General features: G+C 39.3%; 1 protein-coding gene across 2 annotated transcripts; it reads right to left on the bottom strand.

Moving 5' to 3' along the window:
• Positions 1-384: 384 nt before the first annotated feature.
• On the bottom strand, positions 385-25851 carry LOC104248084 (uncharacterized). 2 transcript variants are annotated; one of them, XM_009804274.2, is made up of 22 exons: positions 24788-25849; positions 23718-23833; positions 22007-22215; positions 19456-19575; positions 19165-19293; positions 18960-19085; positions 17669-17724; positions 17489-17588; positions 17242-17359; positions 16844-17053; positions 16013-16340; positions 15355-15448; positions 5352-5460; positions 4529-4800; positions 4277-4404; positions 3827-4061; positions 2679-2867; positions 2249-2535; positions 1993-2176; positions 1658-1900; positions 876-964; positions 385-782 (listed from the first exon to the last, which is right to left on the bottom strand). In XM_009804274.2, the coding sequence occupies exons 1-22, from the start codon at positions 25618-25620 to the stop codon at positions 635-637; spliced, it is 4323 nt and encodes a 1440-aa protein (XP_009802576.1). In that variant the 5' UTR covers positions 25621-25849; the 3' UTR covers positions 385-634. The 2 variants fall into 2 exon arrangements, with proteins under 2 accessions (XP_009802576.1, XP_070030537.1); XM_070174436.1 differs by lacking the exon at positions 2679-2867 and having other exon boundaries at positions 24788-25851.

Genomic DNA, 25851 nt, shown 5'->3' with positions numbered 1-25851 from the left:
ATAAAACGTATTACTGGAGATCAGTAAATAGAATACAGGAAGAGTTATTTTCTTCTATTCGAATTGTACTATTACAGGACATCAATTTCCTCTCATAAATACAGTTCGATAATCTAATGAAACATTAAGCCTACGTATGTCCATTTATATCCCAATCGTCTCTGGGATGGATAGTTCCTAGTTTAAGAAACAACTCAACAGTCAAGAAGTCACAATTCTAATGACAATCTACAAGTTCCAATCCTGAGATTTGTTGTCCAGTTGAGAAGAAATTAAACACTTTAGGAAACCTTGCTATGACTGACCTGTGGGAGGAAGCAGTTGAGACGCAAGACAAGGCACGGGGATCAAAATTATACAGCAGAGCAGGCTCCAAGCCACAAATGCAGTACACAAAGTTCCAACAATAAGAAAAACAATATTCCAAGTATACATAAAATTCAACTTTTAGGGGAAGTTTCTGCACAGTTGAAGGAGTTTGTTACACCTTCAAAAGAGTCAGTAACATGGTTTCATCTACTTCAAGACACACCAAACACCCTCGTATTATCCTATACTCAGTTGACCTCTCTCTTCAAAATTATACACAATGATTATAACAAATAAAAGAATGACAAAGAAAGCTTGTTTTCTTTCATGACCTCCAGAAAACATCAGGGTCGTTACTGTACAGTGTGCGATCTTGAATCTCAAGATTGGCTACATGATAATTGATAAGCTTTGCTTGAGCAACTTTAAATAGGAGAAGTCCAGTAGGCAGCATCCACCAACCACTATCGTCCCTGCACCCACAAACACAACCGCGTTCCCATATTAGTAACAGCAACCACAAGATATAATTAAATTTTGCCTCAGGGTGACTTGAAGCTCCTTACATGCTAAAATTCCAGGACTGAAAGTTTGGGTGTCTTTTCGTGGAGGATTGGCTATGAAAATGAACAAATCCACAAATGAAAGCTACTACCTGTTGCAAATATTTCGAGAAGAAAGAACTGCTCAGAAAATGAAGTATCATACCGAGTGAAAACTATCATTATTAAGCAAGCTGTTCAAGCCATACAATTGAATTAACAATGAGAAGGTGTATCTTGAAGAATTCTTAGTATAATGAAATGCCTATTAGACTCACCCAGAGCTATGATTAAAGGGACTAATATCGTTCACATAACCAGCAAGTTAGATAATTATATTGTTAATTATTTGTGATATGGATGATCCTTGAACTCTTACAATGGATAAAATCGAAACCCACTTGACTTCATGGGATTTGGAACTTCAGTAATCATAGGGTTCATACTTATAAACTGGACTTTTGATGTAAGAAATTCTTCATTTACTTTGCTATTCATTTGGAAGAAAAATCCGTTGCTAAGAAAAGGAGGAAAGGGTGGGGAGTTAACGTTGGAATCAGAAACTGTTAAAACGCATTGCTTTTCTATTCTAAACAAATAGCAATGTCTGCACAAATACCAATCAAATGAAGGCATAGCTGTAGCATGGAATATCAATTATTTATCGAGGTAATCTAGGCAAAAGAGAAAAAAAGGGTAAGGAACACGATGTATGGAAGCTTAAGAACAAGGAGCATTTTGTCATCTTAAGTGGTGGCACAGAGGCAAAAAGTAAAAAGGCGTGCATAAGGTCCGTGGCTACTTACAACATTAATTGTTGAAATGATATTCCACATAGCATAGACACGGGCAGGAACTGCTGATCGGGTAGGTCCATGACTAAATAAAGCATTGATTCCAGCTGGAAATGGAAGAAGTATACCAAGGGGAAGAATAGACAAAAAGAAAAACACATCTAGCATTGAGATTGAATACAGCTGTAGCAAGGTGAGCAAGACTAGACTAAAATCTCCTAATAGGAGTATTGAGATGACCAAACCAATAACATCCTGCAAGAATATAGAACATGCATCTGTGAGCAATTTGTAAGGCTGACAGATCAACAAAGAAGAGCAGCAAAAGCAGTTGAGATCAAACATACCTGATGACCAACTGGTCTTGTGTTACGAATTATATAATAGAAAGGATAGCAAAAAGTCAATTGGTCTTTAAGAGCCTGTAAGTTCTTGTCATTTAAAATTTCTCCAGGTAATCTTTTCTGCATCGCCACATGTTCATTGACTCTAACAAGATCAAATGCCTTTCTCCAACGATTAGCAGGTGTACTGCATCCAAAGAAAGAGAATGAACTCTAGAATAGATCGAAGCAAAAAATAACGCAACATGCAAATCATTACCATGGGTGCTTCTCGGGCAATAAAGATCTGTTCTGGCCTTCCGATGGCATCACTGGTTCATTTTCAACGGTGCATACAAGCAGTCCAAACTGGTTATAACCACTGGCTGAAGGTTGAAAGCGAGCAAGATAAACTCGTAAGCCATGGGCATGTAAAGAGGGATTAGCATGAGTCTCAAGCCAGCTAATAACTGGATGAAAATTGGCCCTTAGATGTCCACGGCGAACTAAACGAAGTTGAGCATTTAGACCGGCAACTAATCTGTACCAGATTGTAGGTGGCACTGACTGCAATGGCAAATAAAGAGAAGAACAATAAATTATCTAACAAATTCTTCTAACAAAAGGGAAGGGGAAGCGGAATTGCTAAAAGAAATGACTTAATCCTCACAAAATCCTGAACAGTCATCTACTTAGCAATAAATAGAAACCTGACTCATGATGCTGGTCAGGATATTATCACTTTGAAGAGAGAAAGGAGCCATGTAAGATCCATCTCCTCCGAAAAGTATAGACATTGGTAACCTCTGATGGAGATGAGGAGGAAGGTCATCTCTTTTCTCATCTCCCCCAAGGTAAAAGTCCACATATGCGAGCATCAGATCTGAAGTTGCAGCTACCTACACTAGAATTGATGATGATCAACATCAATGGCAGTAAAATCCACAAGAATGAAGCAAAAACTGACATAAAAAAGTTGCACCTAATATCAAGTCGAACCAACAGCACCAAACTAAATCTTAAGTGCTGTAACTACTTGTAAGTCGGAGGCAATCTTTACAACTCCAAAACTGCAACTATGTGCTTGTGCTTCATAGACAAGCTAATACATACCACAAGCATATCTCTAAAGGTTGGTGGAGTTCAGATGAAAATAAATCACATCCAGAAACTCAACTTACTGACTTTCATTTCCATCATTCAATCATTCAAATGCAGCTATCCAGAAGCAAAACCATCAATTACCAAGCTAGATACAGATAAGGCTGTGTCTCATTACATGGTAGTAGACTTGTAGTTACGCAATATAGAATAGCATCTCCTTAAACAACAACAACTAAGCCTCAACCCCAAGCAAGCTGGAGTCAGCCATATGAATTTCCTTAAAGTTTATTAACTCAAAAACATATTTTCTTGTTGGTCAGACATTTGTACATGCAACACATATCAAGGGATAACCCGAGCAGTGAAAGAGAAGTAGGGTTCAGGCCAACTGATCCCATTTCGATTATCCGGCTATGTTCTAAACCAAAAAGGGCATTTGAAAGCAGAACAAAAATATTACTAGCAAAACAAAAAAAACTTCCTTGTCAGTAATATCTTCCCTCGCGGCAATTGTGACCTCTCCAGAGGATCGACGACTGCATCAAAGATGCAGTGCTAGTACATCTTAGACTTCTTAATTGGCTAGTTGCAAATAGCTCTGCACGGAATATCATACAAAATATCTTAACTGGCATTTCAGAACTCTCTTACTACATCCATTTAATGGCATTTTCTAACCGAATACCAGATTATTCGACAAGCTTGTACAATTTTTGGGAGGATGATAATGTGGTAAAAGGTTAATGAAATAGACCTTGAGCCCTTCATAGAGTGCACGTGAGCGGCAAGAACGCAAGCACGCGTGATCATATTCAGAACGAACAAATTCACGCAGACGCTGTATTTTCTTCTTCCGGCGCCACTGCAGCCATGACCATGCAAGTGGGTATGAAAAAGCGCAAAGTATGCCATAAACTGATCCTTCCCACCACTGATATGAGGCCAAATCATTTATCTCATCTACAAATCTGTTGAATGCGTCTTCATATCTGAATATGTTTAACAATTTGATACTGTTATTGAATGTTACAAAATTATCAAAAACATTTGGATGAAAAGAAACTACAAACACAGACATTAACATATAACAGTGCCTGCAAATATGTTCTTAAACAACTAATATTAATGAGGAACCAATTTGAGTGTTCCTGCATGAAATGCATAAGCAAACCTTTAGTCTAATAGAAGAAGAGGGAAAACATACACAATTTCTGTTACTGCTTTAGGAGGAGAATGAGGGAGATGCCAAGGTTCACTAAAAGTGTTGTTCCCCAAAAGGTACATTCTATGCACGTGGGTTTGCGATTCTTCAGTTCTACTTGTCTCCAGCACCTAAAGTAACACACATGAAAATCAGACTACCCATAAAGAGGAAATTTCTAATATTCCAAGCGTAAATCTTGGTTGAATGGTAGCTGAAAAAAGAAATGATAGAAATATAGGTGGATAGGAGGACCTCATTTAATGACTCTAGAAATGGGAAAGAACGATCAATTGGAGATCCTCGGCGTGCTGCCACTGGACCAGGCAATTCATCGGCACTGACAAATTTTATCCGGGCCACACTAAGAACAAGAGCTAGAAGGATGAGGAGACTGAAAAGAAGGCAACCAAATAACCATGGTCCACCAAAGGTGTAAATCAACTCTTCGAGTGCTGTATAACACCGTGGCATGTGATATCTATCAGAAATGCACTTGTACGGACATGGAGTATCAGTGACACCACCTGCATTGTTAAAGCGCCATCAAAAAGTTCAGATAATAAAAATAGAACAATTAAAGTTCTTACAAATTATATTCTAAAGTAACGCTTAATGGAGCTATCGCGTTATGAGTTTAGGATTTACTTTTTTAATCATAGGAATCCGTTCCGAAGAAGTATGGGCTAATGAAGCGTGGGGGTCATACTGGGATTGGGACCCAAAAGACTTGGCATTTATTACTGGGATCATTTTACAATTTATGTACATACTCGAACAAATAGAAATTTGTGGGGTGAAAATTTTGCAATTGTAACCTCTATGGACTTTCTTATAATTAGGATATGCTATTTTGGGGTCAATCATTCAATTAGAACAATCATATTTCACCAATTCAATTACCAACATATACATTTCCTATCAATCAAAAAAGCCTTAATTCTGAATCAGTTGGATTCCCAAGAGAATCTACCAGTAAGAAAAATGTGAATATGACCGAACAATCAAAACCGAAATAAGTTGGCAAAAATTGCAGGAAATGAAATCACCACTTAACCATAATAAAGACTGAACATACCTCGTATAGCAATATATAAAGCCCGATGAGGAAGCTCATGAGATGGGCATTTAACACAGAGGGATCTATCAGATCCACTTACATTCTTATAAGTACCAATAGGGCATTCCTGCATTATTTCATCCACATAGTTAAAAACGGATAGGTTTAACATAGATTTCATGTTCTTAAGGATACAGATTAGAAGATGGTCCAAAATCATGGACAGCACACATTGAATGAGCTGACAAGAGTCTACGTTAAACCAGAGAGAGAGAGAGAGAGAAGTAAAAACAATGTAAGCCTGATCAAACCTTTTGATGCGAAACAAGCTGAGCCAACATGCAAATAGGGTTAACATGCATGATATTTTTCATTGGGTAACTGAAAGATAAGATCGCAATAAAATTAACTCTGAGGTGAGGTTTCTAGAGATATAGAAGAGGTGAAAGTACAACAACAACCCAGTAAAATTCCACAAGTGGGTCTGGGGAGGGTAGTGTGTACGCAGACCTTACCCCTACACCGGAGGAGTAGAGAGGTTGTTTCCGATAGACTCTCGGCTCATGAAGACGAGAAGAGACAATAGATAGTAACAACAACAATAGAAGATGTTAACGTATGAACCAGAAAAGTTTTTAGACCTAGAAGTTGATAAAACACACACACACACAAAAAAAAAAAGAAGAAGATAAAACACTTGCATAATGAAAAACCCTAGATTCAAAAAGTACAGTTAAGGGGTTCTTCTTCTCTCTAGGATTTCTGTGAATAGTGCCGCCGTCACTATTCACGCCTCATAACTCCGGCGTCCGGCAAGGTAACGTCACAAGATTAGTCTCAAAAGAACCCCCTTCTCTTTGAAAACAATCCCAAGTTGGTTTCATCCTCAAATCCATAGCCATCTGTAACAAATCTTGATTTTAAATCGAGCGTTACTGTAGCGTCCAGTCTTCCAGATTTACATCGCTGCTTCTTCTGTTTTCTTCGCGTTTTCTGTCATTTTGATGGAGTGCTGAAGAACCATGGATGCATCGTCCTCTCCCCAGCCTTTGGCTGTGGGAGAGATGAATTCAAATCCTAATCCAAAACAAACTTATGCTGAGCAACTTCATCCAAAACAAGCTGCCACAGTTTCGTCAAAAATAGAGTTGTTCCCTGTTAAACTCGATCATGGAGAACCTACAATAGAATTCACCATTGATGAAGTTAATGAGTTTACAAGAGAAGAAGGACTGCATCAAGCGGTTGTAATGAGGTTCTCATATGGAAAACCTGAGCTACAGGAATTTCGAAAAATATTTTCGTCGCAATTCGATGTTCAAGGTCGCTGCAATATTGGGCTGCTGGATTTTCGTCACTTATTGATCAAATTTGATCTTTACAGTGATTATGTTCTGTTTTTATCAAGATCAACTGGTTATGTCAAGGAAAAAGGTGATGAATTCTTTTTCAGAACATTCCCATGGACGCTAGGATTCAATCCGTAGGAGGAAACGTCCATGGCAGTCGTGTGGATCTCTTTTCCAGGTTTGCCGCCTAACTTCTTCGCTAAGAGGTCGTTACTGTCTATTGCTTCAGCTGTTGGTAAGGCTCTTGTTGTGGATAAGGCGACGCAAGAAAGAACACGACCTAGTGCTGCTAGGGTCAAGGTGATTCTTGATTTGCTCGACAAACATCCTAAGAAGGTTAAGCTTCAGATTATGGACAGAATTTCGGGTAAAATAATCGTGCATTACCAGGAGGTAGTGTATGACAACCTTCCAAAGTATTGCACTTATTGCAAGCATCAAGGACATGATGACAAGGTGTGTCGAATTATGAAAGAACAAGCTGGAACAGAGGTGATGGCAGACGAAGCAACAGAGGTTGTGTCTCAAGGTGGTCTTGTTTTGGTCGAGGCAGCTGGTCCAGTTATTGAAAAACTTCGAGGTGATGCTAGAGACTATCTCAATGCAAAAAGAGCTGGCCAAATAATGGAGTTAAATACAGAAGATACCAGAAATTGTGGGCAGCAGCAGATTTTCAACAACTCAGTTATATCAAAGAATGCTGCTACTGTTCCTGTCAATCGTGCTTTAGCTAGGATGTCTCAAGCTATGGCTGTAGATGCAAGAAATAGGGTGTTGAATGATAGAGGGAATAGCAGTAATTTGAATGATAGTGGGCAGCAGCAGCTATTAACTTTACAAGGTGAAGTTGAGGCAGCAACAACAACTGGACCAAAAGCAATTTTAATTGATGCTAACATTCCTACTGGTACACAGATTTACAACAATACTGTTAATATTGTCCCTGTAGATCGCGCCTTAGCTAGGATGTCTCAAGTTACGGTTATAGAAGCAGGAAATAAGGTGTTGAATGAACGAGGTAATGGCAGTGTTATTGTGACTACAGCAGAAGGTGATCGACCTCGTATTGCTACAACTAAACAACCTCATAATGCAGTAGGTTATGAAGTTGTTACTGTGAATGGCGAGGGACATGAACATGAAAGTGTTGAGGATTTAGAGAAGGAAAATGCTACAGCATCTAGGTTTGAGAAAATGGAAAATTCAGCTAGAGTTTTGCAATCCAATCGTGGAGCTTGGAAAACTACTATTGCATTGACTCCTACTGTTGATCAAGCAGCTTTTGATCCTTTGGTGACAGTTGCGGGAGGTTGTCGACCTATTACTGATGCAATTGATAAGGCCTCGAAGGAACATGATACAAGTATGGTAAAAAATATAGCATGTCCAGATGGTGATTGTCAAGAAGCAAAGTTGGAGACTAATGCTGCATTGCAAGCAACAGGTAACCGAGCTATTACACATGTTGAACTGTTAGAGATAGCTATGTAATTGTCCCACATTGGAATAGGAGTAGTATCCCCTTTGTATAGAGTAGCTATAAATAGCACCTCTTGTATTGCATCACAAATAATATCAATACATCATATTTTCTCTCGTGCTTTCTCACATGGTATCAGAGCTATCGTGAGAGATTTATCGTTGTGCATAAATTCCAGCGATTCCGGGAAGTAAAATCAGTCACCGGAACCCTTTTTTTCTGGCGACTTTCAAAGTTGTTTTGCGTCTGCTTTGTCTCGGTCAGTGTTGTGCACAAAATCCAACACTACCACAAGAGTAGTCACTGTCCGGCGATCAAATCCCAGTGAAAATCTCCGGCGGTACTGTAACTGTCCAAAGAAAATTTTCCGGCGAAGTTCCAACGTTGCGTGGGCCACCTTCCGGCCATTTTTTGGCGACGACTCTTCAGGACAGATTGTTTCCCTTGCAATTCCGAGCCTACCCATCCAGGTTACACCAAATTCCGACCACTTTTTTATTTTTCCGGCGTGAATAGTGATTTCAAAAAGTTGACTTCCGGCCATTTTTTGAAAAAGTTCCTTCAGAACAGTTGGGTCTTCTGGTAATTCCGATCCTTACCCCTACTGTTTTTATTTCATTCCGACCACTTTGAATATTTTCCGGCTGCAACAGTAACTTTCCAACTGCTACAGTAGTTTACTATTCTGGTTCAGTGTTCCTTACTCTATTTTCAGTGGATTACAGTTGATTATTTCTCTTATTTGGTAATAATTTACAAGATGTCTTTGGGAATTGATGTTTTTGGGTCTAAAAGCATGAGTTCTGGAAACTCTAATGTTATGATTACCTCGGAACCTTTAATGGGAGGTTCAAACTACTTAGCTTGGGCTTCATCTGTCGAGTTGTGGTGTAAAGGTCAAGGTGTGCAAGATCATCTGATTAAACAGTCTAGCGAAGGAGATGAAAAGGCGATAGCGCTTTGGGCAAAAATTGATGCTCAATTATGTAGCATCTTGTGGCGTTCTATTGATTCTAAGTTGATGCCTTTGTTTCGGCCATTCCAGACATGTTATTTGGTTTGGGCAAAGGCTCGTACGTTATACACTAATGATATATCTCGCTTCTATGATGTGATATCACGGATGACAAACTTAAAGAAGCAAGAATTAGATATGTCTACTTACTTGGGTCAGGTACAGGCAGTCATGGAGGAATTTGAGACATTGATGCCAGTTTCTGCTAGTGTGTCAAAACAACAAGAGCAGCGACAGAAAATGTTTCTAGTTCTTACACTCGCTGGACTTCCTCATGATCTTGATTCAGTACGAGACCAGATTTTGGCGAGTCCGACTGTCCCTACAGTTGATGAATTATTCTCTCGATTACTTCGCCTTGCTGCAGCACCAAGTCACCCAGTAATTTCATCCCAGATACTTGATTCCTCTGTTCTTGCATCCCAGACAGTGGATGTTTGGGCATCTCAAGCTATGGAGAATAGACGAGGAGGCGGTCGTTTTGGGAGATCTAGACCCAAGTGTTCTTATTGTCACAAACTTGGACACACTCGCGAAATGTGTTATTCCTTAAATGGTCGTCCACCCAAAAATGCCTACGTTGCTCAGAGCGAGACTACAGGTAACCAGGGCTTTTCTGTATCTAAAGAAGAATATAATGAGCTCCTTCAGTATCGAGCAAGTAAGCAAACATCTCCACAAGTAGCCTCAGTTGCCCAGACTGACACTCCTATTGCTGGTAATTCTTTTGCTTGTGTTTCCCAGTCTAGTACTCTTGGACCATGGGTCATGGACTCAGGCGCTTCTGATCATATCTCTGGTAATAAATCACTTTTGTCGAATATTGTATATTCACAGTCTCTTCCTACTGTTACTTTAGCCAATGGATGTCAAACTAAGGCACAAGGAGTTGGACAAGCCAACCCATTGTCTTCTATCACCCTAGATTCCGTTCTTTATGTTCCTGGTTGTCCTTTTAGTCTTGCATCTGTTAGTCGTTTGACTCGTGCCCTCAATTGTGGTATATATTTTATTGATGATTCTTTTATTATGCAGGACCGCAGTACGGGACGGACAATTGGTACAGGTCGTGAATCAGAAGGTCTTTACTACCTTAACTCGCTCAGTCCTTCCACAACATGTCTAGTTACAGATCCTCCAGATCTAATCCACAGACGTTTAGGACATCCGAGTTTATCCAAACTTCAAAAGATGGTGCCTAGTTTATCCAGTTTGTCTAGATTAGATTGTGAGTCGTGTCAGCTTGGGAAACATACCCGAGCTTCCTTTACGCGTAGTGTTGAGAGTCATGCAGAGTCTGTTTTCTCCTTGGTTCATTCTGATATATGGGGTCCTAGTAGAGTCAGTTCAACCTTGGGATTTCGTTATTTTGTTAGCTTTATTGATGATTACTCAAGATGTACTTGGCTTTTCTTAATGAAAGATCGTTCTGAGTTATTCTCTATATTCCAGAGTTTTTGTGCTGAAATCAAAAACCAATTTGGTGTCTCTATCCGCATTTTTCGCAGTGATAATGCCTTAGAATATGTATCTTCTCAGTTTCAGCAGTTTATGTCTTCTCATGGAATTATTCATCAGACATCTTGTCCTTATACCCCTCAGCAAAATGGGGTTGCAGAAAGAAAGAATAGGCACCTTATTGAGACTGCTCGCACACTTCTAATTGAGTCTCGTGTTCCGCTGCGTTTTTGGGGCGATGCAGTTCTCACAGCTTGTTATTTGATTAATAGGATGCCTTCATCTCCCATCAAGGGTCAGATTCCACATTCAATATTGTTTCCCCAGTCAGCCTTATACCCTCTTCCACCTCGGGTTTTTGGGAGCACATGTTTTGTTCATAACTTAGCCCCGGGGAAAGATAAGTTAGCTCCTCGTGCTCTCAAGTGTGTCTTCCTTGGTTATTCTCGTGTTCAGAAGGGATATCGTTGTTATTCACCTGATCTTCATAGGTACCTTATGTCAGCTGACGTCACATTTTTCGAGTCTAAACCTTTCTTCACAACTGATGTCACTTCTGCTGACCACCATGACATATCTGAGGTCTTACCTATACCGACTTTTGAGGAGTTTAGTAATCCTCCTCCACCTTCAACCACAGAGGTTTCACCCATACCAACTTTTGAGGAGTCCAGTGTTATCCCTCCTAGTTCCCCAGCCACAGGAACACCACTCTTGACTTATCATCGTCGTTCGCGCCCTACATCAGGCCCATCTGGTTCTCGTCCTGCACCTGACACGGCTCCTACTGCGGATCCTGCTCCTAGTACACCGATTGCACTTCGAAAAGGTATACGGACCACACTAAACCCTAATCCTCATTATGTTGGTTTGAGTTATCATCGTCTGTCATCTCCCCATTATGCTTTTATATCTTCATTGTCCTCGGTTTCCATCCCTAAGTCTACAGGTGAAGCATTGTCTCATCCAGGATGGCGACAGGCTATGAGTGACGAGATGTCTGCTTTACATACAAGTGGTACATGGGAGCTTGTTCCTCTTCCTTCAGGTAAATCTACCGTTGGTTGTCGTTGGGTTTATGCAGTCAAAGTTGGTCCCGATGGCCAGATTGATCGACTTAAGGCACGTCTTGTTGCCAAAGGATACACTCAAATATTTGGGCTAGATTACAGTGATACCTTCTCTCCAGTGGCTAAAGTGGCATCAGTTCGCCTTTTTCTATCCATGGCTGCAGTTCGTCATTGGCCCCTCTATCAGTTGGACATTAAGAATGCCTTTCTTCATGGTGATCTTGAGGATGAGGTTTATATGGAGCAACCACCTGGTTTTATTGCTCAGGGGGAGTCTCGTGGCCTTGTATGTCGCTTGCGTCGGTCACTTTATGGTCTAAAGCAGTCTCCTCGAGCCTGGTTTGGTAAGTTCAGCACGGTTATCCAGGAGTTTGGCATGACTCGTAGTGAAGCTGATCACTTTGTGTTTTATTGTCACTCTGTTTCAAGTCTATGTATTTATCTGGTAGTCTATGTTGATGATATTGTTATTACGGGCAATGATCAGGATGGTATTACTAATCTGAAGCAGCATCTCTTCCAGCACTTTCAAACTAAGGATCTAGGCAGATTGAAGTACTTTCTAGGTATTGAGGTTGCTCAATCTAGCTCAGGTATTGTTATTTCTCAAAGGAAATATGTGTTAGACATTCTTGAGGAAACAGGGATGACAGGTTGCAGACCTGTTGACACGCCGATGGATCCGAATTCTAAACTTCTGCCTGGACAGGGGGAGCCGCTTAGCGATCCTGCAAGCTATAGGCGGCTGGTTGGTAAATTAAATTATCTCACAGTGACTAGGCCCGACATTTCTTATCCTGTGAGTGTTGTAAGTCAGTTTATGAATTCTCCCTGTGATAGTCATTGGGATGCAGTTGTCCGCATTATCCGGTATATAAAATCGGCTCCAGGTAAAGGATTACTGTTTGAGGATCGAGGTCATGAGCAGATCGTTGGGTACTCGGATGCTGATTGGGCAGGATCACCTTCTGATAGACGTTCTACGTCTGGATATTGTGTTTTAGTAGGAGGAAATTTGGTGTCCTGGAAAAGTAAGAAACAGAATGTAGTTGCTTCGGTCTAGTGCAGAAGCAGAATACCGAGCAATGGCTATGGCAACATGTGAACTAGTCTGGACCAAACAATTGCTCAAGGAGTTGAAATTTGGTGAAATCAGTCGGATGGAACTTGTGTGCGATAATCAAGCTGCACTTCATATTGCATCAAATCCGGTGTTTCATGAGAGAACTAAACACATTGAGATTGATTGTCACTTCGTCAGAGAAAAGATACTCTCAGGAGATATTACTACGAAGTTTGTGAGATCGAATGATCAACTTGCAGATATTTTCACCAAGTCCCTCACTAGTCCTCGCATTGATTATATATGTAACAAGCTCGGTACATATAATTTATATGCTCCGGCTTGAGGGGAGTGTTAGAGATAGCTATGTAATTGTCCCACATTGGAATAGGAGTAGTATCCCCTTTGTATAGAGTAGCTATAAATAGCACCTCTTGTATTGCATCACAAACAATATCAATATATCATATTTTCTCTCGTGCCTTCTCACATGAACCATTGGAGAAAATGGCAGTAACAGGTGTTGTCCAAAATTCTGGGGCTACTGCACATATCTCCAATGCAAAGGATGTTATGGCAGAAGGAGATCAACCTAATTTTGGACATGGTCAGGAAGGTGTTATGGCTAAAGTTGTTGTGGCTAAAGAGGGGGAAAGTCAGGGTGCTGGAGTTGATAAAAATACTGCTGCACTTGTTGATTTCGCTGAAAAACGAGCAGCCCTTGTAGCTAATGCTGTGCAAGCTGGGCAGATACTTCCCAAAGGAAAAACTGCATGTGATTTCGATGGCAAAGCTGCTACAACTCAGTTGAACTCACCTACTGAAGCTTCCAAGGATACAAGTGCAGCTACCGTTCCATTGCACACAACTACAGAATTTGCACACTCAGAGGGGCAGGGGAATATTCGGATAACTGAATCTGTATTTGAACAGGCAAAGGAACAGGTTCAAGTAGCTTTTAAAGCTACTGCTGCCAACAAGGAAGTACAACTGAAAAAAACAAACATTGACACTGAAGATAGGAAGCTGCAGCAAGCAGACAAAAAACTAACTCCAAAAAAAGAGTAAGCTGCAGCAGGCAGACAAACACATTCCCTCCAACGATACAGTTACTCTTTCAGAAGACTCAGTGCACCCAGCACATTTTCTACAGGATGTTTCCATGAAATCTTCTGTAGTATCCAAAAGCTGGGCAGATCAGTTTGAAATGGAGAAAGATAATCACGCCGATTCAGCGGACAGTTATCGGGCAATTGTTACTACCAGCGTACAAAAAGTCAGTACATGTAAATCTGGGCAGCAACAGCATCGTCAAGAAGATGCTTCTGCTGTTGGTCAATCTCCTGCGCAGCAACACCAGCCTACAGGCACACAAGGTGATGCACTGTTGCATCCAAATGCAGGACAACTTAAACAACATCACAATGCAGTCAATTCAAGCGATGCAGCAGTAGACTTGGAGATTTCAAACCATGACCGGGCATTATTGGATGTTTTGGACAGTCCTAAACCTCATAGATGTGCATACTCAGCTGGCTCAAAAACAACTTCACAAAAGCTGAAAGTTTCAGTGGCAAAGAGACATGAACCATGTAGTGCAAAGAGATTGAAGAGGCATGAACCATTGTGGATGGTTATACAAGAAGAAGCTTATCAAAAACTTGAGGCCAACTTACGTGTTGCCATTTCCGACGAAGCAAATGAAGATGAATTGATTGAACCTTGTCCGGAAGAGGCGGCTACAATTGGTGATATCTCTCCTAACCATAGTGAAAAAAAGAAGGTCACTCAAGAAATAACACTCAGGCAACTCCCAATGAGAGCTGCAAAGCAAAAAGGGGTTGCAACCTCCACATCTACGAGGTCCAATAGATCCGAGAAGAAATGAAGAAAGAGGATTTTAAGGAAGTTCAAATTGAAGAACTCACAAGTTTGATAAATGAGGGGCAAGACTCTAATTTCTATATTGTTTTAGTTTATCATTTTCAAAGCATCATCACTTGTAATAGCGTCATAGAGTGTGTTATAAACTCTATGGCGATCATAGAATACTTGGTACTTTCAAGTTCCTATTTTTTACATGCTTGCTAGTACGCGGGGCTCTTTAAAGCCTCAATAGGATTAGTAACGTAAGGTTTAGCCCGGTTTGTGTTGTCTTGGTCCGATGCCTCTGGAAAAATATCCACACGGCTATGAGATTATATGCCCTCGTGAGACTTTGCCGGCAGCTACACCATGAATCCTCTACATAAGGATGCCATCATAAGGCAATGTGAGGCGCAGAGGAGTGATTATATAGCCAAGGCATATGGGTAACAAGACCGGTGCTATTGTCCCCCTTATTTGTACTTTTCCCAATTGTTGTATTTTTCTTTTCTTTTATTAATAAAAACTAGCCCTAGGCGCTTGCCTAGTGGATTGTCAAAAAAAAAAAAAACACTTGCATAAGTCATTTTGGTCTACAAAATGCAATGTCAAAGCATATATGGTTGTCTATAGCCTTGCTGATCCATAGGAGACAAAAGCTACGAATTCTTCAGGCCCCAAAACAAGTAATTTCAACCATAAATAGAAATTGCATGTTACCTGACAGAATATCCCATAAAGTCCCTTTGGGCAAGGTTTGCCACTAAGAGTTCCATTTTCTCCATCTCGTCCCAGACCTCTACCAATTCCACCCCTGCAGTTCCATTATCAGAGAATGAACAACAAGATCCAATAAGGATTGAAAGTAAATAGACGACAAAAGGTTAATGGTATAGGAGCTAGATCTCAGGTCCGTTCTTTAATTCAGAGACAACATGATTGAAACTCCTCCCATTTACAGTTGAGAAAAGCAGTCTTACCCTGTTAGGATGCACATTATCTGGATCAATATAGATAATGCAAATGAAATGGCAGTTTTCTGGATGGACCTATAGAAATGTGCTTCAGACAAAGTAGAGAAACAGTGTAAAATTCAGACTAGCTATAGGCATCCTCTCACATGCAATACTCACAGCCCTATGATGAATACCTACTCACAGGTTGGTAGAAACACTTCAACTTTGTATATATCATCACTTTTATCCTTCAAGTGCCTAGGTCACAGCCCAACAGAATCAAGGTTACGGGGTCCAAAGAAACTACACAATTTTAGATACTGCATAACTTCTCTTTATTACTTAATATTTCACAAAACTAACTTACCCAGCAAGTAAATTATAGCTACTCAATGAATGTGTACACTAGATTAGATACGAACCCAACATTGATGGTCCCTTTTACACTTGTTATAGGCAGGTATTCATCTCCAATAGGAATGCCCGACCAATGAAAGTGAATCCTTCCACCACCGCCACCACCACCATTAGGACTACCATGCCCTCCAATAGTTGATATACTAGAAGAATCACCAAGGGCCAAAGACTGAACAAAAAGAAGAATTGTTCCACCAGATCCACCACCAGGACCTATGTTTGAAAGAACCCTGCTATCTTCCTCTTTACTGTACTTGCCAAAGCTTTCTCCATCGGCTTGTATTGAACCATAGACAGACAACCTTGACAATGAATGCTCCAATGAACCCATTACTGTTTCAGGAGAGACATCACAAACAATTACTCTCTACTCAAAGCAAGTTTCGAAGGAGGCAATGTTCATTATGCAAGGATTATCAAGAAAAAGCAATGAGAATTATGAGCACTGCATTGTAGTACAGATGAATCCACATTTCACAGCAAATAAGCAAGACTATTTCAATTAAATATGAAAGATTTGAAATTTGACCACTGCTCAACTGCAAGATTTGTGTATGTATAAGCTTCCCTTCAATGTCAAAATTTGAATAAAACATGAAGATCCAGGATGGTAAAATGTGTAATCTGTCACCATGTATAAAAGAACATATGTTCTATGTGAGTGACTTTGTTTTTATATAGGAGATAGCTCAAATAGCATAAGATACTTTGGCCCAATGGATTTATATTTGAGATCTGTTTTTTTGCAGGTTGGTTTGGGTGGTCTAAGCATAAAAACCGAAGGATAATTTAAGTAAACAAACAAAGAGATTAATGTGATAATTCTAAACGCTCACCAATTATGCCACCGCCTGCAGTTGAACTAGAGAAACTATGGTTACCACTTCCGCTACCAAGTTCACAAGGCAAACCTGCGTCACCATATGAAATACCACCACTTATATAGCTGCCGTTATAATATGCATCACCACCCCTTCCACCATGTCCGGCACCACTGCTTAGGCCGTTAGGTAAGAGCACACCACTGCCCAACCCTCCAGTGCAACCTTTGTATAAAAAAGCTTCATTTAGCTCTGGATATGGACTATAAGATTAGAAAGGTAACTGAGAGAAAATTGTGTTCTTATAAGTTCCAGTAACATACCGAAATATTTTCTTGTTCAAAAGCAATATGAAAGCTTACAAGAAGGGCAAAGATAACAAACATGAATGGAAGGAAAAGGAAAAAGCATACCTAGCCCAGACGCACTTATTGACCCGGTAGGTTTTACAGTAACTGTTCTAACCAAATGGAAATGAACAACAGACCCTTCTAAGACGCCCTCGACAAAAACATCTTCAACGCGGCATACCTAAATGATTTTTTTGTTCAAATCATCTAGAATACAGAGCAAACTCAACGACACAACCTACTGAAACAATTATAGGAATAAAGATGGAAGAGATAACCCTTGAGTGATGGATGCGATTAGCACAAATACCTGAAGAGTAAAAGATAGTGAGGCATTCACATTGCAGTCTTCAGGGGGATATATCAATTCGATTGGGCAATCTGCACTTCCACAAAAAAGTCTTGGTTTCCTGCCATTGGCAATAATATCTTTTTAAAAAAGATCAGCAAATCCAGCAAAAAGAACTAGCTGTAGATAGTCGTGCCTTACGTGTGATTAACACCTGCATTTTGAAGGGGACCACGCAAAACAGACCCAGGTCCAACCTTCAAATAGAAACAGGAAAATACTGTCATTAGCATGCTCAGAAATCGTTACCTATAATGTATTAGGTTCAAGTTTCATAAGCAAAAAAGAATCTTCAAAATTAGCATCAAGACCCGAAGATGAAAGATTAAGGCAGGGAATTACAAATTACCATACAAATTTAAAAACCTGAGTTCATACTCCTCGTAAAGACATAAGCCCTTTACACGATGTTTGAAATTAGAAGATCAAGCCAAACAGAGTACAAAGTGGGTGTCTGATGAACCATAATAATCCCCACAAAGGTAGAATGCTTTGCGCCTCGTCCAACCACATGAAAGAACATCATGTTTTAGCCTTAACAGGTATTATATTCCTACTATTTTTATCCTACTCATACGTATCAAAATCCTATCTTATCAAAAAGTATTAATATTTATATTCCAGATAGAGAAAAAAAAATGATGCCTATGCCGCTGCTTCAACTCAAACCTCATAAAATTTGAATATTGGTAAGATTCTAAGATTAGTTTGCTACAGATTAATTTTGGATTCTCTGTAATATAGGTATTCATATATTTAAAAAATTCTTAGCTATAGATATGCAGAGGTACTATAGATATTATTCTTCTGTAACCACCATCCCATCTATTTTTAATCACATAATGATCTTTTTTACATATGTTTCTTTTATTATCAAGTTTCCAATTTAAAAATGCTTCTTTTATCATCAGTGAATCAATCAATCAACTATTCCTCAATCCTATATTAATTAGAGCCGGCTATATAAATTTTCTGCATCAATTATTCATCATAGTTGCACACTATTTTTACGACCATAATCTTCTGCAGCCCTCCTCCTTTATTAGGGTTAGGGGCTTCCTATGCTTGTGAATCTCACATAAGTAGACCTGTCTCTTTTATCATCGAAACAGAAAAATTTCTGAGGCGACAACTCAAGATGCAGAATCCAGCTTTTATTCATGCTCCAATCCACACATAGAACATTATAGATATTGCTTTTCTTACATAGTACACTACTAATAGTTTCAGAAATCATTAAATGTTAAAAACATTTTATAATTTGCTAAATATCCTGATTTCAGCTAGTTTGAGAGAAAGTATAATACCAAGATCTGATTGACAAAACCAGCCAGAAGATTTACATGAGGATAGTATAAACTTGTATTTGTCAGAACAAGACAAAAGCAGATGTTGAGCTTAAAAAGTGCAAGTATTAAGTAGAAAACCTTACATTTATGCTGTAGAACAGGGACAAAACCAAATGTTGCGCTTCAATAAGATCTCCAGGTCCAGTTAAGTTCAGGGAACCTTGTCCATGAACTCCCAAATTCGCATTCGACTGTATCACAGAGGATCCCTAAAAACCAATATGTTTTGATGGGTAATGAACGACGAAAATATAACCAAAACCATAGCAGCAAGGTAAAATGAGTTACCTTTAGCACCACTAAATTGCTCACGTCAAGTAAAGATGTTGCAACAATTGCATCGCCATCACCATCTATAAGCACCTTTGAGTTCAACATCAAGTGGATTTTGACAGACATTCGCAAAGACCCATAGATCTAGAAATTCGTAAGAATTTATTAAATATAACACCCAACAAATGAGGAATTCTAGAAGTATATTGAAAAGAAAAAGAGCAATTAAAAAGAAAATTTTGGGAGTGTGCCTCCTTTTTTACTGGAATAGAAAGAGGAGGGTCAAACACTAGAGAACATACTTGCCTTAATTACTGAGTCACTCATCAAGAGCTCTTCCGCCAATAATTCAAACTCCGATAAGGCATAATGTACAAGCCCAAAGGACAAAATGGCACCATGCGATAAACTAAGTTGTCCTCGAACCTAAACGACAAATAGCATATTAATTTCCGAATATCAACTTAGAGCACCACCAACTACGACTAACACTTAAATCTATATGTATGAAGGTGGAGGGAAGCCAAACCAAGATAGCAGACACAACTTTCACTTTATGAACTTAGGTTTCTGATCCTAGACTATGATACATGCCTAACGAACCAGAAAGGCATAAAATGGAAAAAACAGCAACAAAGACAAAAGGGAGTACTATAGAAACATGCAAGAAGGAGGGAGAAGTGGCAACACTAGTGTGATTTTTATTCTACTTCCAGATATTCATATCAATTCTACGCAAATTGGGAGGGGTTTTAAAAAACTGCTGCTGATAAAATGAACCCACCTTTGGGTTTTCTTCATTGAAAATAAACGGCAGCCCGGTGCACGAAGCATCCCGCGTTCACGCAGGGTCCAGAGAAGGGCTGCACCCCAAGGGGTGTGATGTAGGCAGCCTACCCTGATGCAAGCATCAATGGCTGATTCCACGGCTCGAACCCGTAACCTATAGATCATACGGAGACAACTTTACTGTTGCTCCAAGGCTCCCCTTCTATCAATGGGTTTTCTTTATGGGAAAAAGGCCAAATTTGTCCATGTACTTTGGATAATTAGTCATGTTTATACCCATTTCTACTTTCGGTCTAAAATTGTCCCTACCGTTAACAAAGTAGATAAAATCACCCCCAACCCTAACGAATTTCCAACGTGGCAATGGGACCCGTCACTTAAACTGCCAACTGGGCAATTTATCAACCCAAATTTCAAAGGCTCGTGCCCTTTTCTTTGACCCAAAGACCCGTGCCCATTAATGGCTAGTGGCCACCTCTCCTCTTTCTTAGAACCCATAAGTTAGACTATGGAAATTTTAGCTCAACATTGCTCAAGTAAGAAATAGTAAAAAAGAAAGAAACTTATTCAATACTTTGTTGGATTTGTTACAGCTTGTTTGGATAGTTGTTACACATCGTTTCATAATGTATCGTATTGTATTGTACTGTATTGTTTGATGAGTACAATGTTTGGATAGATTGTATTGTTTGCGGTTGTTTCAAGATATCTTGCACTAGCGATATGAAGAATAAATTTGCAATACTTATAAAGAAAAATTATGATACAGGGTAAATTTATTATATAAAAAGTAAGGTAAATGATAAAATAAAATAATTTAATAATAGTGAAGGGTGAGATGAGAGAAAAAGACAAGATAACGACGCAACCACACCAAATCGGTTGTTACATAAAATGGCACATTTCGTCATTACGTAACGACGGATTTAACGATACGATACAATAAAATTTAAATAACAACCAAAACAAACATCGTATTTAAAGTAACAATACGATACAATACAATAGGTAACGACCATCCAAACAAGTTGTTAGTTTAAAGTAACTTTGTCTTAAATGTTCAAGAATTTGTTGGGTTTGTAAAAAAGTTAAATTAATGGAAGAGAAAGGTTCGAACATCGCCTACAATGGCCGCTGCTTTTTTGAAATAGAAGATAGGGCAATGGAAATTACATTCCAAGCTATTAGATTTCTCCATTTTCTAGATTCTTGCTTAGTTTTATTTAAATCTGAATTTGTTAATTGATTCTTCACAGTAGGAGTTAAGGTTTATTTGGCAGCAACGATAATAATGGCGATAGAGGAGGAAGAGAAAAGGCGTGGATGATAAGGGAAAGGGGAGGGTAGAATGGTAGGGTAAGAGAAACCAACTATAGCAGTGATGAACGGAAAGGGAAGTCTTCTATGGAGGAAGGGAGATAACTGATTTGTGGTAAAAATAAGGAAGATGCTCGTAGGAGGGTTAAAGAGTTTGGATTAAGAATTAAAAACTAAAATTAAGCCACATGACAGTCATAGAAAGAGAAGAAATCCATTAGGGTTGATAATTGCCCAGTTAAGTAAATTGAGTACATTATTATTTTTTCAACCGTTAGGGTTGATAATTGCCCAGTTGGCAGTTTAAGTGAGGGGTCCCATTGCCACGTTGGAAATCCGTTAGGGTTGGGGTGATTTTATCTACTTTGCTAATGGTAGGGACAATTTTAGACGGAAAGTAGAAACGGGTATAAACGTGACTAATTATCCAAAGTATAGGGACAATTTTGGCCTTTTGCCCTTTCTTTATTTGGTTTTATCTATTTAACAGTTCCATTTAGAGCCAACATTTTCTTCAATTGATTTTTACACATACATTGCTTCCTTGGGGATTTGCTACTAAAACGACATCCCATCATGCCCAAGTTACTCGAGCAAGGTTTTCAATGAAAAAATATAATGTGGTCAATGGACAGTCAATCAACTGCCTCAACATCTGGCAAATCTCAAATTAGTTCTGACATAGAGGAAAGACATCCAATTATGTTGTAGTTAGAAGCACTGATTCACAAGACAAAAGGATATGATTGACCTGCAGACGACTCCAAAGTAGAGGAACAGTAGCCCGTGCATGATCTTGAATATAGACGTTTGTCCAAAGAGGGTGATTAGGAAACTCAAAGAGAAGTGTATCAGTATCTGTTGACAAGTTGTGATTGTTAACAACGAGTCTTCGAGGAACAGCATCATAGAATGTCCCCGCAGCACCTGCATTTGTGGGACAGCCAAAACTTCTTCCCCCTGTCAAACAATAAAAAAGAAAGGCACTGACACTCTACCCACAATACCACATAATCAATTACAGATAGGGAAACAAAGATTCCGTGGTCCAAAATTCCAAATGTGACATACAATATAAATTATCATTTTAAGTCGAGCAGAGTCCTGATGAAGTTGTCAACTTTATCAATGGTGCAATGCATGTCTCTACTATTCTTTACCAAATACAGAACTTTGGTGAGTTTCGAGTATTGAAGTCACTAGTCGTGTACAGATGGAGAAGGTCCTGATTGATGTATAACAAACAGAGAGAAAATTGTTGTTTTCTCATGAAGTGTTGGGAGACATGGAAAGGAAAAGAAGATATTTCAAGATCTTCCCGATGAGCAGAGCAAGATTGACAGAACTACATTTGCAAGATATACCTCTTGGGAAGACAATTGTTCTGAAATGCTCACATTTTCTATTTTTACTTAGTCACAAGGTAATGATAGCCACGTCTTACCCCTTGAAAGACCAACTATTGCGCATAATATAATTCAGAGAGGGTTTTTAAAAAAACATCTTGGAATAATTTGATAGAAAAAAGAAGAAAAATAAAAGACCACGTAGAAAGTGAAGTGGACTCGCATGAAAGTTGATTATTATTATAGAAAAAACAATAACTGTTAATGAAGTAACAAACTTGTGATATGAGACATGCCATAAGGTCATTTCATCAGCTAATTCTTTAAGAAGAGTTAGTAGAAGATACTTGTCAGTACAATAGAACACTTAAGTCATACAAAATAAAAACTCTAGTCTACATCGTGGGGGAAAAAGAGAAACAAGAATAAGAGAAGAACAGAAACAGGCCGTCACGTAGTCCTGAAATTGGCAGGGAAAGGATGTACATAGATGGAAGATCCGAAAATGCTTATTGATGGAACTTCCCTGATTTGGTCGTGCCAACGTTGGAAAAATAATAACAAATTATTCAAGTGTAGCTTTTGAAACACACTTAACCTAGTAAATAACACATCCGGAAGAGCTATTCTGTGGACTCTTCAAAAAAAAATTGCAGATAACTTTCTAACTGCATCAACTGTTAAACACTGGACTGACCTACAGCGACTGGAAATCTCTATAGCTTAGTATGGCAGAAGAGCAGATAGAGTGTGGCGCTGAGATTGCGTTTCTATTATTGGAAATCCTCACCATCCAACATGGGTAGGAAATTTGCTTCTACATTCCATTTAGCAAAGACTTAAAACCTCGATTATGTAGTCTTTCCTTCACATTCATAATTGGTCCAATAGGAGATATGCATGAGTTCTGCATCTCTCTGCATAATTGATTTGACAAACAAGTTGGCAAAATATTACTAATTCTCTACAACCCTATACTCAGTTGACGATTCACAATATTATAATGCTCTAAAACCCCTATTCTCAAATCGAAGATGGTGCTCAAACACAGAAAAATCCTCACAAACTCTTAGGAAGCAAAAGAGAAGTAATAATTTTCTTTGTTATTGGCCATACCATGAACCAAGAACACGGAGTCATCATGCCTGCTAAAGATTTCAACAGAAACTCTTCCACCACCTCCTCCAGCAAATCCATTGCCACCAGAAGCACTTATTTTGCCGCCTCCTGTCCTGCTCAGAAAGAAACATCAGCTTTGAATAAATGATTCTACCTTATAAAGATATGTCATCACTCATCAGATATTGCATGACCTAACCAGTACCGAAATGTAGCATATAGGAAGACCTCATCATAAAAGAATGACAATCTGCACTAGAATTTAAATCAGGCAACCACTGTAAAGATTGGCTGAAAGTAGAAAAGCTTACAATGGACACTATAGTGTGATTTCTAAGAGTATAATAAAAAAAAGGTACTCATGTAATCGCTTGATGATGAGTTTTCTTTTGTTGAATTCTTGCGAACCGCCTCATCTAAAGCTTAAATTGTTGGCGATTGGTTATTTGTTCAAGTCTTACTAAATCTTTTCTTGGGCCAGACATGCGAAAATATTTTGTTGATGGGTGGCATAATAGTCAAACTCGGGATTTTGCAACTTTATGTTATGTCAAATTATTCCAACACCTTAAGAGAATCAGTGAAGTAGCTTAAAATATTTATAAACCTCTGTGTATGTCACAATATCCTGTCCAAAAGGTGGCCTTCCACATCTTCTGAGAATAACTCTGATTTAAGCTCCAATTTAGGTGAAGGGAAGTATGACCCCCTTAAGGTGAAACTTAAGGGGAGACGTTTCAGTTTATAATCCTACTAATGTAATTGAACCTTCACTTTACAACTCCCTCTCTACGCAACTCAACCTCCAACCTAGCAGTTGGTGATGAAAGTCTCTATTACTAGAGTCTACAGCTAGAATCATTTGTCAAAGGAAGGACATAGGGACAACATTTATGTTGGGGAAAACAGGTATACCTTCTTAAGACAAACTTGGTGGTCTATAAGGTGCATGCAAGTAAAGACAACTTTTACGCTATCAGGTTATTTAAAAAACAAAATACATTTTTATAACATCGGTGTATGTAAGTCAAAAAAAAAAAATACAAGAGAAGTTAGTATTACGTTACATTTTCTTGGACTTGATGTAAATACTGCCACCAGAACCACCACCTCCTTTGATTCCACCATCCCCACCATCAGCCAAAAGAGTTCCCCGCGCATCCAAAACATCCATCACCTCCAACCATATCTTCCCACCCCCATTCCCTCCATAATCATCGTCCTTATTAGTACTCTGCCCTTTACTTCCATAGCTAAAAGGTTGTTCCAATGACTTCCAAGAATAGGTATCTCCTCCCCATACATCTTCTGGAAGCTTCTTATTATCCATTACACAACTCGCCCCTCTACCCCCATGACCTCCACCACCACCCTGGTAATCCTTAGGTGTCCCACTTGATTGCTCTGGCGGGTCACCAGCCAACCCGGTAACGTTTATAACCGACAGGCTAATTAAACTCGCATTTCCTGCCACTATATAAACCGAGCCGCCAATAATTCTTGCGTTACCGTTAAGCTTCAAATGACCTGTTATGTTAATCGTAACGGAGCAACCGGGAACCGGGCAACTGAGGACGACGCCTTGAAGAATGAATAAGTTCCCGGTTCCTTCAATGTACACGTCACGCGTGAAATTCACGTTGTAATTCAGCTCGCACGTTGTGTTTAGTGACCCGGTGCCGCGGAGTTCGTCGCAAGTGAGAGAGGGCGGGTGGGGTGGTGGAGAGGGGGGCGGTGGCGATGGAGGTGCGTAGTCGCCGTTCAATGGATCGGAATCGAAATTGTTGTTGTAATCGAGAATTGAGAAATCAGAAAGTGATGCTGAAACGAAGCAAAGGGTATGAAAATTAACGTAAACGAAAACGTGGAAGATGAAAAAGTGAATTAATGGAACGGCCATGAGAAAAACTCATCAGATATAAGAGAAATAGAACAAGAATTGGGAAAGAAATGAATATTGCAGTGAAATATGGAAGCAGAACTTGATTGAAAGTATTGAAATGGGAATGCGAGGAGAGGTGGAGGGGAGAGAAAAGAGAAGGCGAGGAGTTCGGGGGAGAGAGAAAAACTGAAAAAGACAGGCTGACACCTGCTGCGTTTTCCATTTTGTTTCTCTTTCAAAGAAATTTCC

The sequence above is a fragment of the Nicotiana sylvestris genome, chromosome 5, assembly GCF_000393655.2.
Source record: "Nicotiana sylvestris chromosome 5, ASM39365v2, whole genome shotgun sequence".
In the NCBI taxonomy this organism is placed as follows: Eukaryota; Viridiplantae; Streptophyta; class Magnoliopsida; order Solanales; family Solanaceae; genus Nicotiana; species Nicotiana sylvestris.
This window is presented reverse-complemented; position numbering and strand designations above follow the sequence as displayed.